The sequence below is a fragment of the Chiloscyllium plagiosum genome, chromosome 42, assembly GCF_004010195.1.
Source record: "Chiloscyllium plagiosum isolate BGI_BamShark_2017 chromosome 42, ASM401019v2, whole genome shotgun sequence".
Taxonomy (NCBI): Eukaryota; Metazoa; Chordata; class Chondrichthyes; order Orectolobiformes; family Hemiscylliidae; genus Chiloscyllium; species Chiloscyllium plagiosum.
Genome location: NC_057751.1, coordinates 11,542,362 through 11,559,960, shown reverse-complemented (window position 1 = coordinate 11,559,960; position 17,599 = coordinate 11,542,362). Strand labels below are relative to the sequence as shown.

General features: G+C 43.2%; 1 protein-coding gene across 5 annotated transcripts in view; it reads right to left on the bottom strand.

Moving 5' to 3' along the window:
* Positions 1 to 17,599, bottom strand: part of tacc1 (transforming, acidic coiled-coil containing protein 1) — a 173,176-nt gene that overhangs the window by 13,753 nt on the left and 141,824 nt on the right. For all 5 annotated transcript variants that reach the window (XM_043681466.1, XM_043681465.1, XM_043681462.1 and 2 more), the window contains 3 exons: positions 16,530 to 16,743; positions 9,520 to 9,575; positions 2,283 to 2,426 (listed from right to left, as the gene is read on the bottom strand). In XM_043681466.1, coding sequence (XP_043537401.1) covers positions 2,283 to 2,426; positions 9,520 to 9,575; positions 16,530 to 16,743 — 414 coding nt within the window. The remainder of the gene's footprint in view (positions 1 to 2,282; positions 2,427 to 9,519; positions 9,576 to 16,529; positions 16,744 to 17,599) is intronic.

Genomic DNA, 17,599 nt, shown 5'->3' with positions numbered 1-17,599 from the left:
CCAAAGTGCAAGACCTCGCATTTGCTCACATTGAATTCCATCATCCATTTCCTGGACCACTACTCCAAACTGTCTAGATCCTTCTGCAGCCTCCCCACTTCCTCACTACTATCTGCCTGTCCACCTAACTTTGTATCGTCGGCAAACTTCGCTAGAATGCCCCCAGTCCCTTCATCCAGATCATTAATATATAATGTGAACAGCTGTGGCCCTAACACTGAACCCTGCGGGACACCGCTTGTCACCAGCTGCCATTCCGAGAAAGAACCTTTTATCCCAACTCTCTGCCTCCTGTCAGAAAGCCAATCCTCTATCCATACCAGTAGCTCACCTCGAACACCATGGGCCCTCACCTTGCTCAGCAGCCTCCCATGTGGCACTTACCAAAGGCCTTTTGGAAGTCGAGGTAGACCACATCCACTGGGTTTCCCCGGTCTAACCTACTTGTCACCTCTTCAAAGAACTCCAACAAGTTTGTCAGGCACGACCTCCCCTTACTAATGTTGCAACTGTACCTTAATCCACCAGTTCTTCTGGTAGCTCATTTCACACACACAAATCACTGCAAAAAAAAAAAATTGCCTCTCATGTCTTTTTCCTCTCACCTTAAAAAAATGTGTCCCCACTCTTGAAATCCCCCATCTCATTCATCTTATCTACACCCCGCAGCATTTTATAAATCTCTATTCCCAGCAACATCCAGGTAATTCTTTTCTGAACATGCTCTCCAGCTTAATAATATCCTTCCGATAACAGGGAAATCAGAATTGGTTAAATTTTTTGTTGAGTCCTGAAATGAGAAAGCGCCTCAGTGGAAAATGTGGTTCTCTTCCCAGTTTGTGTTAGTTTCATAGGCCGAGGACTCTAACACACATACGGTTTAGAATTCAGGGTTTCCAGTGGCTTGTGTACCAGACTGCCCTCCCCTGTGTGGAAATGGACAGGAATGGAGTTACCAGGAGAGGGCAGCTGAGGGACAGAGAAACTTCAAACATGGATCTTAAACCTTGGTGAGAAAAAAGGCAGATCACAGAAGACAACTGGATAACATGCCAGATTGTCTGTTCCTGCTTTTGGCATCTCTACAAATGTGACAGCTTGGATTTAAATCATTTTCAACACAGTAAAATGTTGCCATCACGGCACAGGAGCAAACTAAATTTGACACCACAGACTGCTGATAATTCACATGAACAAAATTATAATGCTTTCAGGACCATTCTGAAGGAGAAGACAGGGAGGTGGAGAGCCAGAGGGCCTTGGCAACTGAAGGTCTGTCACTGGGATGTGCAAGAGATTGCAAAGAAAGAACAGAAATCTCAGAGCACCTTAAGGCAGGGCACCATCAAATTGACTGCTATCTGAAAACAGGGACGGGAATTTTTGTCTGCATTACAAAACAGAGTCAATGAAGGCCTGCAAGCTCAGATGTAACGGGAGAACAGGAGTCAGTGCGAGTCAAGTATGGACAGAGTTTGGGGAAGCTGCAATGAATGGAGCCTATAATGTGTCTGGATTGTCAAAGATTGAGGGAACAAAGGCATGAGTGACTATTTCAGCAGGAGACGAGATCCATTGCCCATTTTTCCAAAAACCTCTTTTGGGAATGTGGTCGTCACTGGCTGGGCCAACATTTATTTCTCATCTCAACTTGCGCTGGGAAGGTGGTGATAAGTGGCCCCCTTGAACTGCTGCGGTCCATGGGAGTGCAAGGACAACTTTAGTGCTGGTAAGGAGGCAGGTTCAGACTTCGACCGAGCAACACTGAACAAATGGCATTCGAGTTCCACGATTATAGGTGACTGAACACTCAAGACAAACTGATGAAACACCATTTCCACTTACAGCAAGTAACTGGATGGAAATCAGGAACAAGGAATTTGCCCAATTGTTTCATGTCTCTGACCATGGGGATAACTACACCGAATTCAGATCAGCAGGGTTGAACTGAAACTCTGCTGGTTTTTATTTTAAACGCCCAGAATCAAAGCAAGGGAGGATTTTTTTAACCCCCCCAGAAAATTCCCAGAATTAAGTGAAGGGACTGTGTGACTGATAATATTTCAATGTTTGGTTGGTCTGTGGAGATCAACAACTACCCATTTGAGTCAGAACGTGGTCAGTCTTCAAAAACATCAAATTCCCCTCAAAAGCCCAGATCTGCTGTGAACAATTCTCGAGATTTCCTGTGAAAAAAGTCATTGGCTTCTCGTTGCCGACCAGTCACAAACCCAATGGACACCAATGTTTATCAATAAAGCCAAAGAAATTAGAGGCATCACCTCTTCTCTGATTAAACTCAGGACAGCGGTCTTGTCTGCCTGGATGTTGTTCAGCTCGTTGCCCACTGACCCTTCCATCTCACTCAGAAGTGCTTTAAACGAGAGGATGCTTTCCATGCTGCACACCCCAGGGGCTGGAATTTGCTGAAGGAGAAAGTAAACACTTGTCACCTCAATGCCCCGCTTCATCAACATCTTACGTTTTGAATAAGACACAACTGAACAAACAGTCAGTCAATTGGTTGGGCTGCTAACTCTCCCAGGATTTGCCTGGAATCTTCACAAATTGCATCCAGAACTCTGCTGTGAGGAATCCAGGACCAAAGGTGATATTTCTTACAAATTCTTCTTAATGCAATTATTGAATCCCAACCATGTGGAAGCATGCCTTTCGGCCCGTCGAGTCCACACTGACTCAAATCAGATCCCCCCCCTCCCCACCTTATCCCTGTAACCCTGCATTTTCCCCATGGCTAACCCACCTGAGCCTGCACATCCCTGAACACTATGGGCAATTCAGCATGGCCAATCCATTCTAACCTGCACATCCTTGGATTGTGGGAGGAAACTGGAGCAGCCAGTGGAAACCAACAGACAGGGGAGGATGTGCAAACTCCACACAGACAGACAGTCACCTGAGGGTGGAATCAAACCCGGGTCCCTGGCACTTTGAGGCAACAGTGCGAACCACTAAACCATGATGCCACCCTCTTCCATGAGTTGTCACTGGCATTGCTGCTTATCCTAATTGCCACATTAATGGAATTCTTTTCTTGACCATTTCAGAGAGCAATTAACAGTCTACCAAAATTGCTGTGGGTCTGGAGTCATGTGCAGGTCAGACTGAATAAGGATGGCAGATTTCCATCCCTAAAAAGGTACTGGACATGGGTTTTCTGAATATCAATTATTGAATAAAGTTCAAAAATGATTTATTTTAAAATATTAGAGCTGGTTAAAGGTTCTTGGCTTGATGGGATCTATCAAATGATGATCTATTTTAGCTTTTCAATGCCAGTGGGAGGAGCATAGGTGGAGGGGTGTGTTTTGGAGGCGGAGGTGATATGAGTAAAGGACAAGGCACATGGCACCTGAATTTAAGATGCTTGCGTGTAAAGTAATGAGGACTTCAAATATTGCTGGACAACAAAGTATATTAAAAGGTTTCCAATCTCGATGTTGCTGAACAGCAGTGATAATAAGGATGACTCACAACTCTCTTGCTTAACTCGATGAAGCCCTGAAAATTTATCTGCATCATGATCAAAACACTTTTCAGAAAATCAAACAAACATACAGACTAGCAACCGAGAAGTGCAAGTTTCTGCAGCATGAAAGTATCCTTTCAGTCTTTGTCTGCTGAAAAGAGAAGCCAGACGGCAGCACCAAACACAGGTCTATTCTGTATGTGCCCTTGGTCTGGATTAAAGCAGTTTCTACACCACCTGGGTAATCTCATTCTGCACAAAGATAATCCAGTGCTCATCTGCCACTCCTCTGCAGGAGCCAAACAACTATTCAAACAAAGTTGGGCAACTTGCAGACTTTGACACACTCCCTAACAAAATACATACTGATTTAACAGCAAAGTTCAGAGTGTCACACAAGCACATATTTTTATATTGAGTAGGAGAGCAGGTTGCACGGTCGTTGAAAGTGGGGTAGCACAGTGGCTCAGTGATTAGCACTGCTGTCTCACAGCGCCAGGGTCACATTTGGGCGACTGTATGGAGTTGGCACATTCTCCCCATGTCTCTGCATGTTTCTTCCGGATGCTCCAGTTTCCTCCCATAGTCCAAAGATGTGCAGGTTAGGTGGATTGATTTGCTAAATGGTCCCATACTGTCCAGACATGTGCAGACCAGGGAAATGCAAGGTTACAGGGACAGATTTGGGGGGGGTGAGTCTGGGTGGGATGGTCTTTGGAGGTCAGTGTGGACTGCTCCAAATGGCCTGCTTCCACACTGTAGGGATTCAAAGAAGGTACTGTATGTGGTCTCCTAGCAGGTTTTGACCAGGTTCTTTTCATCTGACTTTAGTCAGAGCCAAAGAATCAATTCTCTTTATTGTGGAATATTACAAGACAGCACAGCACAGGAGATGAGCATGTGTTTCATTTAAATTTTGCTACATATTTCAGGAATCAACAAGAAAACAACACTGTTTTGTCCCATTAAACGCGGAGCCCCCTTTTACCCACTGACTGTTTACCCCCTTTTCTGTATTGATCTCATTCAACACACTATAAGAACTTGTGTCATGGCAAATTGGGAATACAGTCATCAGGCCCTAAGTGCAAAAAAAAAGTCAGTTTGTAAGTGGAAATCTCAACCTTTGCACTAATTGTCAATTCATCACCAAGATGTCTACAGGAATAGTGCCAGAAGACTGGAGGATAGCAAACGTTCCCTTGTTTAAGAAGGGGAGTTGGGACACCCTGGTAATTATAGGCCAGTGAGCCTTACTTTGGTTGTGGGTAAGGTGTTGGAAACGTTATAAGAGTTGGGATTTATCATCATCTGGAAATGAATAATTTGATTAGGGATAGTCAACATGGTTTTGTGAAAGGTAGGTCATGCCTAACTAACCTTATTGAGTTCTTCTAGAAGGTGACAAAACAGGTGGATGAAGGTAAAGTGGTTGATGTGGTGTGTACGGACTTCAGTAAGGCATTTGATAAGGTTCCACACGGTAGGCTATTGCACAAAATACAGAGTTTCGGGATTGAAGGTGATTTAGCGGTTTGGATCAGAAATTGAATCTGAAAGAAAACAGAGGGTGGTGGTTGATGGGAAATGTTCATCCTGGAACTCAGTTACCAGTGGTGTGCTGCAAGGATCTGTTTTGAGGCCACTGCTGTTTGGTATTTTTATAAATGATCTGGATGTGGGCGTAGAAGGATGGATTAGTAAATTTATGGATGTCACTAAGGTAGGCAGAGTTGTGGATAATGCCAAAGGATGTTGTGGGTTACACAGGGACATATAGAAGATGCAGAGCTGGGCTCAGAAGTGGCAAATGGAGTTTAATGCGCAAAAGTGTGAGGTAGTTCACTTTGGAAGAAGTAACAGGAATGCAGGGTACTGGGTTAATGGTAAAATTCTTGGCAGTGTAGATGAACAGAGAGATCTCGGTGTCCAGGTGCATAAATCCCTGAATGTTGCCACCCAGATTGATAGGGTTAATAAGAAGGCATGTAGTGTGTTGGCATTTATTGGTAGGGGGATTGAGTTTTGGAGTTACAAGGTCATGCTTCAGCTGTACAAGACACTGGTAAGGCCGCACCTGGAGTATTGCATGCAGTTCTGGTCACCGCATTATAGGAAGGATGTGGAATCTTTGAAAAGGGTTCAGAGGAGATTTACTAGGATGTTGCCTGATATGGAAAGAAGGTCTTATGAAGAAAGGCTGAGGGAACTGATGCTGGAGAGAAGAAGATTGAGAGGTGACTTAATTGAGACGTATAAGATAATCAGAGAGTTAGATAGGGTGGACAGTGAGAGTCCTTTTTCCTCAGATGGTGAAGGCTAACACCAGGAGACATAGCTTTAAATTGAGGGGTGATAGGTTCAGGACAGAAATCGGGGTAGTTGCTTTACTCAGAGAGTAGTAGGGATGTGGAACGGCCTGCCTGCAACAGTAATAGACCCGCTGACGTTAATAAAATTCTTGGCAGTGTAGATGAACAGAGAGATCTTGGTGTCCATGTACATAAATCCCTGAAAGTTGCCACCCAGGTTGATAGAGTTGGTAAGAAGCATATGATGTGTTGGCGCTTATTGGTAGGGAGATTGAGTTCCAGAGCCATAAGGTCATGCTTCAGCTGTACAAGACACTGGTAAGGCCGCACCTGGAGTATTGCATGCAGTTCTGGTCACCGCATTATAGGAAGGATGTGGAAGCTTTGGAAAGGGTTCAGAGGAGATTTACTAGGATGTTGCCTGATATGGAAAGAAGGTCTTTCGAGGAAAGGCTGAGGGAACTGAGGCTGGAGAGAAAAAGGTTGAGAGGTGACTTAATTGAGACGTACAAGATAATCAGAGAGTTAGATAGGGTGGACAGTGAGAGTCCTTTTTCCTCGGATGGTGAAGGCTAACACCAGGAGACATCGCTTTAAATTGAGGGGTGATAGACTCAGGACAGAAATCGGGGTAGTTGCTTTACTCAGAGTAGTAGGGATGTGGAACGGCCTGCCTGCAACAGTAATAGACCCGCTGACGTTAAGGGCATTTAAATGGGCATTGGCCAAACATATGGATAGTAATGGAACGGAGTAGGTTAGATGGGTATCAGATTATTTTCACAGATTGGCACAACATTGAGGGCTGAAGGGCCTGTACTGCGCTGTAAGGTTCTCTGTTCAGATTTGGCATTTCAGACCCAGTGCTACAAAAAAAAAATGGCAAGGAGCACATTTTTGATAGCAAATCCGTGGAAGACAGAAGGTATTTTTTTTCTAGTCAATTTGTGCATCAGTCAAGATGACTTGTACAAAACTGGAGAACTTCAAAACTTGTCTCCCAGTTTTCACATTAGGTTTATCCAAGGCAGCATTAATAAAAACCCTTTTGTTGTGCCTGGTGAAACAATTCCAAATTCTGGCCTGTCTTCAGTGAGGCTGACCTGAACCCTGATCTGCATTTCCAACAACTATTACAAGCTTCATTTCTTTTGACTCTTCCACTGACTGGTGAGCCAGAGCCCCTTTAAAAATCCATCTGCTGCACAGAATTATAATGAGAAAATAGCCTTTCTACTATCCATTTCAATTAGACTTGGAAGGCTCACTGAAGTGAGTATTGTGTGGGAGCTGTATTCACATGCTCCTCTGAGTTTGCAGTGCCTGAGTTTTAACTGTAGGACTCGGCTGTTGTCCAGACCAAAAGATTTCATCATTTTAATCAGGGCTCGATTCTAAGAATCAAGAAAACAAAGCCACAAAATAAAATGCTGCCAATTTATGCAGCTGCAGAGGCCACATATCCTGTAACAATGCTTGGTACCTGCTGAAAATGCCAACAAAACCAAGTCATTGGAGGGAAATGACCTTTCTGCCACTTTTCAGACTTGAACTGGAGCTATACCAGTTCCACAAAAATGTGGGAAGTCACAACAGAGGGAAATATTGGAGCAAGGTCCTCAATCAAAGGGCAAACAGAACTTCCCAGTCGAATTTATCACAATCCTGAAACCACACACCCTCGTTGGAATGCAACAAGGCTGACATTCCAGCCAAAGTTTCCAACTCATCAATGAGCTATCTATCTATGTTCAGAGAATCAGACAGGGCTGATTAGATAACCCAGTGGTAAACTCATGTCAACTGGAACAGTCACATCCATTGGCTCATGCAGTTTGATAAGTATACATGTGAATAAATCACTTCATCATCCCTCCCCACCCCCACCTTTCAATGATCCAGAATACCAACATTTCTGGCCCTCAAACAATGATTCAAATTAATTGTCCAATTTCATGGTCAACATGGAAAAAAGCTAATGTTTCCTCATCTTCTTCATGTATTTTCAAATGGTAGCATTTATCACTCTTCTTAGAGTCACAGAGTCAAACAGCAGAGAAAAAGACCCTTTGTGCCAACAAGTACATGCCGAACATAATCCCAAACTAAACTCATCTCACCTGCCCGTTCCTAGCCATTTACCTCCAAACCTTTCTTATTCATGATTCTATCCAAATATCTTTTAAATTTTGTAATTATACCCACATCCACCATTTTCTCAGGAAATTTGTTCCACACATGAAGCACCCTGCTAAGTTTCTCATTCCCTTTCCATTTCCATTTCATCTGTGACCACTTGTCTTGAACAGAGACTGAAAATTAAAGACTTCAGTGGGTGTTGGGAAATCCTAGGATTTGAAGTCAGAAGAGGAGAGGCACAAATCTTTCATGGGTTAAAAAATATACACTGAACAGATGCATGTCCCTCATCATTTTCATCAATTTTTCTGAAACGTTGACCATCATGCAGCAAAGATTGAAGAACTCCTCTTCTACATGCTGTAACCCATTTCCTTCTACATTAGATTGGCCAATGGGCTGAGGAGTGGCAGATGGAGTTTAATTTAGGAAAATGTGAGGTACTGCATTTTGGAAAAGCCAATCAGGGGAGGACTTACATACTCCAGGATAAGGTCCTGCTTGAAAGTAAAGTTGCAGGTAGATAAAATAGAGAAGACGGCATTTGGTATGCTTTCCTTTATTGGTCAGAGCATGGGTATAGGAGTTGGGAGATCATGATGCAGCTGTACAGGACATTAGTTCGGCCACTTCTCAAATACTGTGTGCAAATCTGGTCTCCTTCCTATTGGAAGGATGTTGTGAAACTTGAAAGGGTTCAGAAAAGATTTACAAGGATGTTGCCAGGGTTGGAGGATTTGAGCTAAAAAGTGAGAGGTTGAATAGGCGTAGGCTGTTTTCCCTAGATCATTGGAGGCTGAGGGGTGACATTATTGAGGTTTCTAAAATCATGAGGGGCATGGAGAGGATAAATAGACAAGGTCTTTTCCCTGGGGTAGGGGATTCCAGATTTAGAGGCCATAGGTTTAGGGTGAGAGAGGAAAGGTATAAAAGGGACCTAAGGGGAAACGTTTTCATGCAGAGGGTGGTGCATGCGTGGAATGGGCTGCCAGAGGAAGTGGTGGAGGCTGGTACAATTACAACATTTAAAAGGCATTTGGATGGTTATATGAATAGAAAGGGTGCTGGCAGGTGGGACTAGATTTATTTCAGATATCTGGTCAGCATTGACGAGTTGGACCCAAGAGTCTGTTTACATGCTGTACACCTCGATGACTCTATGATGAAAGGTTTTCACTTGTAAATTTTGTTGAGAAATGTTTTAGATTTAGGTTTAAGTTGGTGGATTTACTCTAAAAAAGTGCAAAGGTGATGGTAACTTTTTGTGCCATGTAATTGGTACCCATGTTATTTTAACTAGCCATCAACTAGAAAAAATCTTCCAGGTGTGCAAGCCAATGAACTGGAATTGGGGAACCAGTCCTGGAAATTTTCTGTAACTTTGAAAACAGCTTTGTGTGGGATTCTCACCAAACAAGGTGGAAATCTTCAGAACATGAACATTCTGTGACAATTTCCATATTTCTGGTTACATTCCCATTAATTTGAGAGTGCTAAGTTCAACTGAGAAAGCCAGTGTTACGGTAAAAAAGCTACAAGAATTTCTTCAAGTACATTGGTAGACCTTCAGATACTTACAGGTGACAAGAGTGCATTTTTTTCCTGCTGGTCTATTTCTTTGGATTTAGCCAAACCTGGAAGTGAAACAAAGACGCATTACATGGGCATATGAAGAGTTTTAATGTTGTTGTATGGATCTCATATGCTTGATGTGGATCAGCTCCACAAAATAATTTACTGAGAAGATAGAAAGCCATCCCTCAGAATGTCCTTCAGCTTGAGGGATCATATAGTGGCACCAGGTATCATACCAGCATGGAACCAGATCCTTCGGTCCAACCCGTCCAATGCTGACCAGATAAGGGTCGTTCCGTTATAACGCACGTTTTATAAACATAAATTCACTGTAACACGATTGATGAGTTGGGGATACTGTTTCCAAAGCGCGAACTTTTAAAACGCGTTGGCTGCAAAGCAATTACATCACCAACACTTCAAGTGCCGTTTCTAAAGCGTGATTTTCTATAGTGTGGGGTTGCACAAGAACACAACCATTGCATTATAGAAGCACTGACTATATTCTAAATTAATCTAGTCCCATTTGCCAGCACTTGACCCATTTCCCTCTAAACCCTTCTTGCTCATTTACCTATCCAGATGCCTTCTAAATGTTGTGATTGTACCATCCTCCACCACTTGCTCTGGGAGCTCATTCCATACATGCACCACCCTCTGCATGAAAAAGTTGCCCCTTTTAAATCCTTCCCCTCTCACGCTAAACCTCTGCCTCTCTAGTTCTGGACTCCCGTACCCCAGGGAAAAGACTTTGGCTATTCACCCTATCCATGCCCCTCATGATTTTATTAACCTCAGTGTGGGGTCACCCCTCAACCTCTGACGCCCCACAGAAAACAGCCTCAGCCTATTCAACCACTCCCTTTAACTCAAACCCTGCAGTCCTGACAACATCCTTGTAAATCTTTTCTAAACCCTTTCAAATTTAACAGCATCTTACCTTGAGTAGGGAGAGCAGAATTGAACGCAGTATTCCAAAAAAGTGACCTAATCAATGTCCTGTACAGCCGCAACATGACATCCCAACTCCTGTACTCAATGCATTGACCAATAAAGGTGGGCGTACCAAACACCTTCTTCACTATCCTGTCTACCTGAGACTCCACCTTCAAGGAACTGTGAACCTGAACTCCATTCGTGAATGGTCAACCACAAATCAATATTTTGTCATTTGGTGAGTTTCCAACACTCAGTATTTCAATTGAACGTACAACGCATGGTTTCCCCAGGTGAAAGATTGAACACTAGCAGAGACAGACTGGCTTCTCTCTGTCTGAGTGACTTGTCACAGAAGGGAATGCAAATATGATGAGTGGTTACCTGTATGCTCATTAATTTGGGTTATGATTTAACAGCTGAAACAATGGGACAAGAGGAAGGAAAGCAGCTTGGATTGTTTTAGAAACAGAAATCCATGCTGAAAGTCCAATCCTGGTGGTAAGTGAGAATTGATCAGCATATAGCTGAGTGTGGTTATGCCACATGCCACAGGTATTGTGCATTCCGTAATATTTTAATGAACTGGAGTTCTACACATGCAGGTTCTGTGGTTCACCACGTAGCAAATAATTAAAACCTCTTGTTGCAACAGCAAGAGTTCAGTCATCAACCTGACGGACTCACGTTGCAGCATGACAGTGGGTCCCACAGAATTGCAGGCACTGTAAACACAGGGTGGGGCACCTCACTTTCATCTTCCCCAGCTGAAGGAGTTCTCCAGTCCTGCGGTGTTTACTTTTTCCCTGCAGCAGAGCGATTTTCAACAATGCCCCCAAGAACTGAAGAAGCCACATCACAGGAGCTTGATTACACAACGAAGATGGCATTTTAACAAACATTATCTTCAAATTTTGCTTCGAGGGGAACACCCTGTTGCCTCTTTGGTTGCTCTTGAGTTCAGCAAAGGGTCAACTGTGCCAGTTTGAGACCTCAGCATCATCATTATCTCAGTGCATCTCCCACATCATTCTGCAAGTTCTGTAAACAGCCTATTTTCAGTGAAACTAGAGCCAATGTACCATTGTAGGCAGTTTGATGATATAGTTTCTTCCAGCACAGGAAGAGGCCATTCAGACCAAGCTGGATTACAATACAGCAATCCAGTCAGTCTCACTCCCCCACCTTATCTCCATACATGGTAACTTCCTTCAAGTATCCACCCAGCTTCCAACTGAAATCATCGATTGCTGCAGTTTCCACCAACGTTGTGGGGACCATCTTCCAGGAACATAACCAGCTAGACTTCTCGAACTGCTCCCCCACACCAGTGTCAATGTCCTTTCTGTTCTCAGCCAATGGTCATTCACTTTCCAATGAGAAAAGGACAAAATCTATAGCATGCACACAGATAATCTTTGTGCATTATTTACCTCAGTCACACTGATAAAACCAAAATTTCTTTGGTTTAAAACTTCATACTCTATTTCTGAACACAAGCCTTATAAACATGTTTGTTCTCAGTCTGTGGCTCATCAACAGCCTCAGTCAGCAGGTGGAAATATTGTTGCCTCCCTCACCTCACAGCTTATTGAAGATGTTTCAATGGAAATCTAGCTATTTTACACCAACGTTTCTTCAGCTAACACCAATGAGATGCTTGGAGGTCTTTTTGTTATCCCATCAATTATTTTACGAGATTCAACATGGTCCTCACTCTTCTTAAAATCTCCTCTGTGGCACATCACGAACACACAAGCACATGGTGTGGAACATACACCAACGATGGTGATCATTCAGGTCTCCAAGCCTGTCCCAACATTCAATCAAATCACAGCCGATCTGCAACCTGTGCCCAAACCCTCCTTTGCTCAATATCCCTGACTGCGTTTCAATAATAAAAAAAAGTGTATCGATCTGAAACTTCAAATTAAACGGCATAAATTTCCATTTGTGTAACAGTCTTCCAAATATCTACCACCCTGTGTGCAGAGGAACATCTCCCATTTCATTGCTAAAAAAGGTCTGGCTCTAACCTTTAGACTATACTTCCCAGTCCTAGATTTCCAGAAGCAGCAGAAATACTTTCTCATAAACTTCCCTGTCAGCTCATTTAAAAACTTGGAATGAAAACCTCTTCAAATCCCAGCAAGTCAACCACAGGCTTTGTGTCACTTGTCCTTGCAATTTAGAGATGGGTCAAATTCTGCCAAATATAGACAGCACTCCTTATTGGGTGTCCTTCTGAAGGTACAGAACTGAACACAGTATTTTCATCCTTATCCAAGCAGGGATTTGTATATATGCAAGGTTTTTGTCTGAAGGCCTCATGGTAATATCAACCATCCCAGCCCAGGGAGGGATAATCTTTGCAGAGAACAGGGAACAGTAAATAGCACGGCTGACAATGGTGCAGCATGTCCCAAATGAGTCAGAACGTATGCCAACCTTCAGAATGGGAACTGACCCCAACATGAGAATGAGACAGCACGTGTGTGTGTGCGTGCGCGAGAGAGAGGAAGCGTGTCGTGTGAGTGAGCGCATGTGAGTGAGAGAGAGCGTGAGAGAGAGAGTGAGAGAGAGAGAGAGAGCGTGTATGAGTGGAGAGAGAGTGCATGTGAGTGGGAGAGAGAGGGAGCATGCGAGCAAGAGCGAGGAAGTAAGTGAGAGAGAGCGAGCATGTGAGTCAATGAGAGAAAGAGAGTGTGTGACTGAGAGAAAGAGATTGTGTGTTTATGAGACTGTGTGTAAGTGTATGTGCGTGTGTAAGTGTGAGTGTCAATGTCGGTTTGTGGAAGAGATCATTGTAGGTGATTTATTGCCTATATAGCAGCATCAACCAGCAATGAAGTAGGCAACTTCTCCTCTTTAGAATGAGTTCACCACCATACAGACTGTTTGGCAGGTGGCACAGACTGTAGCATTGCTACACATTGCCATCTGTCTGAAAAAACAAATCTTCCAAATCCTCATCACCTCAAAGATAGTCAGATTTTAAATTACTTCTGCTGGCAAACGGAACTAAAATAACATCAAGTTAAAAAGTGGAGGATTAGAGCTAGAATTTATTTGCATATATCTTATTAAATACAATTTATAGCCATTTCTCATATTGACACACTTCCAGGGCAAGTGGGAACTGAACCCAGACTTTCTAGCTGAGAGGCAGGAAGATGCCAGAACACCCTTGGATTTTCCATATATCAGAGGTTAGGTAAATTTACGTTTGCTGGTTTGTTATTAATATATCTCACCCATTAACCCTCAATTAACATTCAACCACCCCTGATTCCATGTTCCACTTGGCCTCAGGCACCCCTGCTGGACCCAACCAGTTAATAACCACCGCCAGAGTTGACAGAGAGCTATTCAGAACTGGTTATATCTGATGTATGAGGCTCCATTTCAAGGCAATTTTCAGGACTGTATTCATGATTTGATGTTACCAATTATTTCATCAGTTTGTCCCCCACTGAGCAACTCCTGAACAGGTCCCAAGTCCAGGCCAAGAAGAATAATGCACATTTTGTTTAGCATTGGCCCAAGTGCCTTCAAACATGTTTCACATTGTGCAACACTAAAATTAAATGCACCAGTCCAAAGTGAAGCTCAGAGTCAACCCTTTTAAGGGATGTTTGGCTGTCAGTCAGCTCACTTACACAAGACACATACTGCATCATGGAGAGGGCTGTGTATAAATTAAACAAGCAACAATGGTCAGCTAAATCACATGGATGAGTCAAACATCAAGCAATAGGATGAAACACATGCAACTGTGTGACATTCTGCCTGGCTTCAGCTTGTAATCTATTATCTCACACGTGACAACTTCACTCAGCATCGGTTCAATCAAACTCTGCCATTACATAACAATGAAGACCTCTCATGCTCTCCAGTCCAGAGATTAATTTGCATTCAAGTATGGGGCCAGAAACGAATGCATCACAACTTAAAGTCCCAGCATGAGGTGGCCATTTGGCCTACCGCGTACATGCTTCGAAAAGGCATCCCAACTTGCAGTCCATACCCCTCTACACTTGTGACTGCAATTAACCATCCAAATCTCTTTTCGGATCGTTTAAAGGATCATAAATTGGTGATCCAGGCAGAATGAGCACTAAGTGGTATTTGGCTTCAATCTCACATGACCTGCAGTGAGAACCCAAAGCAACATTGGCACTGTACTAAAGCTAACCCTTTGTGTAATGCAATGATGCACAATGGCACTCACTCCATCACAAAGTCAGAATTATATTGCACTTTAGCCCAGTAAGACACCTGAAGACATTTCACAGGAGCTTTATTGAAACTAGACGCTGCCAAGCCACAAAATAAGCTTAAATGTCAGATAACAAAAATCACAAGGAGCGTCTTAAAGGAGGAACACAAAGTAGAAAGGGCAAAGTGTAGCAGAGAGCATCCCAGAGAAAGGACCCAGGCAGCTCAAGGCATAGCTGATGATGCTGCGCAAGTTATAGTCGTGGACATGAGACAGGACAGAAGTGAAGGAGCTCAGAGATTTCAAAGGGACATAGGGTTAGAGATTCCGGAGTCGAGGATGTAGTGGAGGTTTCGAAGTGATTTAAAAAGACATGAATTTAAAAGCAACAAGTGAAAGAAACAAGTTGTTTTTGGAACTGCAGTTAACTTGAACTTCTCATACTTTTCCAATTGTGACAGACAAGAGAAACGCTCACATATCTTTGAACTTTCACGAGAAAGTTGTGGCTTGTCCCCCTGCCCACCATCCAAATAATCTCCATAGTACAGTAGTGGCACAAAGGTACATGTTATACAGACAATATGGCACGAAGAAATGGATGAAGCAACAAAATATATTCACAGGACACAGTGAATGAAGAAGACAAGAGTGCCTGTCGGGAATGAAAAATAAATGAAACATTAACAATGTGCACAACATAAAAGCTTTTATTCAGCTTAAAAACGTTTATGGCTTCCCATTTTCAGTGGGTCAGTGCACTAATAACTTCAGCATACGTGCAGCATGTTTTTGGGCAAGTGCGAGGAAAGAGCTACTCTCACTGTCTCTGGGACCATTTCTGGCCAGCTTCAGTCACACGCATTTTCTAAATGCAGTTTTGCCTGATTACAAATAGACTCCAACCTCAGTGTGTCCCACTGAAAGTCATTTCGCAGAATGCCTCATCATCAGAACTTTCCAATAAGTACTTAGACATGGCTTGGCTGGTGGTGAGAAGGTGCACGATCCTTCATGTACACCCTGTTGGTCTGTGCCACCGTACACTGCCCTGGTAGCAGCTGCATTGGGGTTAGAGACTGTCAGATATCTCCGAGAATATCTGGTGTGATCCCCAAGATACACACAGAGACAAACATCAAGTCCATCTGGAGGACCATTAACTCAGTGAATGATATTCTTTGCTCTGCCCAGAACATGTCAGTCTTCCAGAACAAGGAGTTGACCTTGGCTCAGTGTTGCTAACTGCCACATTCCAAGGTCGAGGACTATGTGCTGAGAGATGCAGTAAAGTTAGGGGCAGCTGCCGCCAAGGCACAGTGGGGAAAGACCACTGTCTGAGGGCTTCCTGCTGAAGTTAAGTGGGACCCTCCAGGTGTCGCAAATGTAAACATAGTATCGTATGCATAAGAGATACCTTTGGCTTGCTTGCATAGAGTCAAACTCTATCCAAATGTTTGCTTGTTTCCTTGGTATGCTATTATACAGTCACAAACACATACACAAAGATATTTTTATGAATAAAGCACATCTTAGTAATGAAAATAAATGTCTCACTTGGCAATCCATCACTGGCTCCCTGAGGTTACTGACATTTCACTATTCAGTCCCGGTAACAGCCCACAAAGTTTAAGCTTGCATGCAATCTTCTCAGTAAGGGACCTGTACCAGAGTTGTTTTAACAGCATTGAAATCTTCATCAGAACTTGCAGAAAATGTGAATGGTGCTTTCAGTCACCCCTTGACATGGGTGGCAAATGTAATGGTTGGACAGCGAGGCTGCTTAGGCAAAATGCTGGCCTCACAAGGGAGCCCCTGGGCACTAATGGCCCATGAAATCTCCAAACAGACCTCTTACCTTCCAAAGAGTCTAATAATTCTGGTTTAGTGGCAGTTGCTGGATGGTTGGAGCATTCAAAGTACTCTGTGTCATCTTCCACTTGAGCTTTTGCGTCTTGGCAGGGCTGTTTTTGATTGACGGATGTGGTGGAAGCCAGTTTCTCTTCATCAGTGGCATGCCTCTCTCTATGGGCAAGGTCAGGGACATCACACCTTTCAATGGGCTCAGCATCCTGAAATGGAGGCAACAGGCTTTAGTTCTTTTTAGTGCAAGCTCCTGTCTACAACTATGACCTGCTGAGAACAACAATTTCCTTGTGTGCTGACCAGTGTTGACGGTTTCTGCTGAATCCAATGAAAAGTACTCCTCTAATTTGGAGAAACAATTTTACTGGGATTTTGAGGAACTTCTGCCACTGAATAATTTGAAACCTTCAGGTTTTCACTCATTATCAATATAGTGGTTTTCTAGAAACTTCTGCCTGCGAATTTTGAGCCAAAGATAAAATTCCAGCAGTCTTTTCACCAAATCAGCAGTTAGGAAGTGGTCTTTGTGTTTGGTGTAGGGGGTTATGTCAGAGACTGTAGTGATTCTTGTCCAGATATGACCTGGTTAGTTTGAGAGATCACTGAACAAGTGCTAACACGGTAAGGGGAGCGCATGAGATTTACACACTCAGGATACAATAAAAACTGCTTTGCACTTTGGCATGAACTAAATTACAGCGTTGTTGCACTGCTCAAGGGAGATACAATGGTTCAAAAGTCAGCCCATTACCAGCTTCTCCAGGGAGATTCAGGATGATTAATGAACATTGGACCAGTCAGTGACACCAATAAAGCAAGCAAGCAAGCAAAAAAACGTTCCATATCATCTGTAAATACTGGTTACACAGTAAAATTGGATATCATTCATCAGAATAAATGCTCAGAACAGAACGGTGAAGGGAAACAATAAACTTGAGAGAAATTGAATACCTCCTTTTAATATTCTTTTATCCCTCTGTTTCTCCCAGATTGAAATACTTGCCAAGCTTCACCTTGACTTTAAGCTCTTCTTTCACACTTGACTGTATGAATCCATTTGGT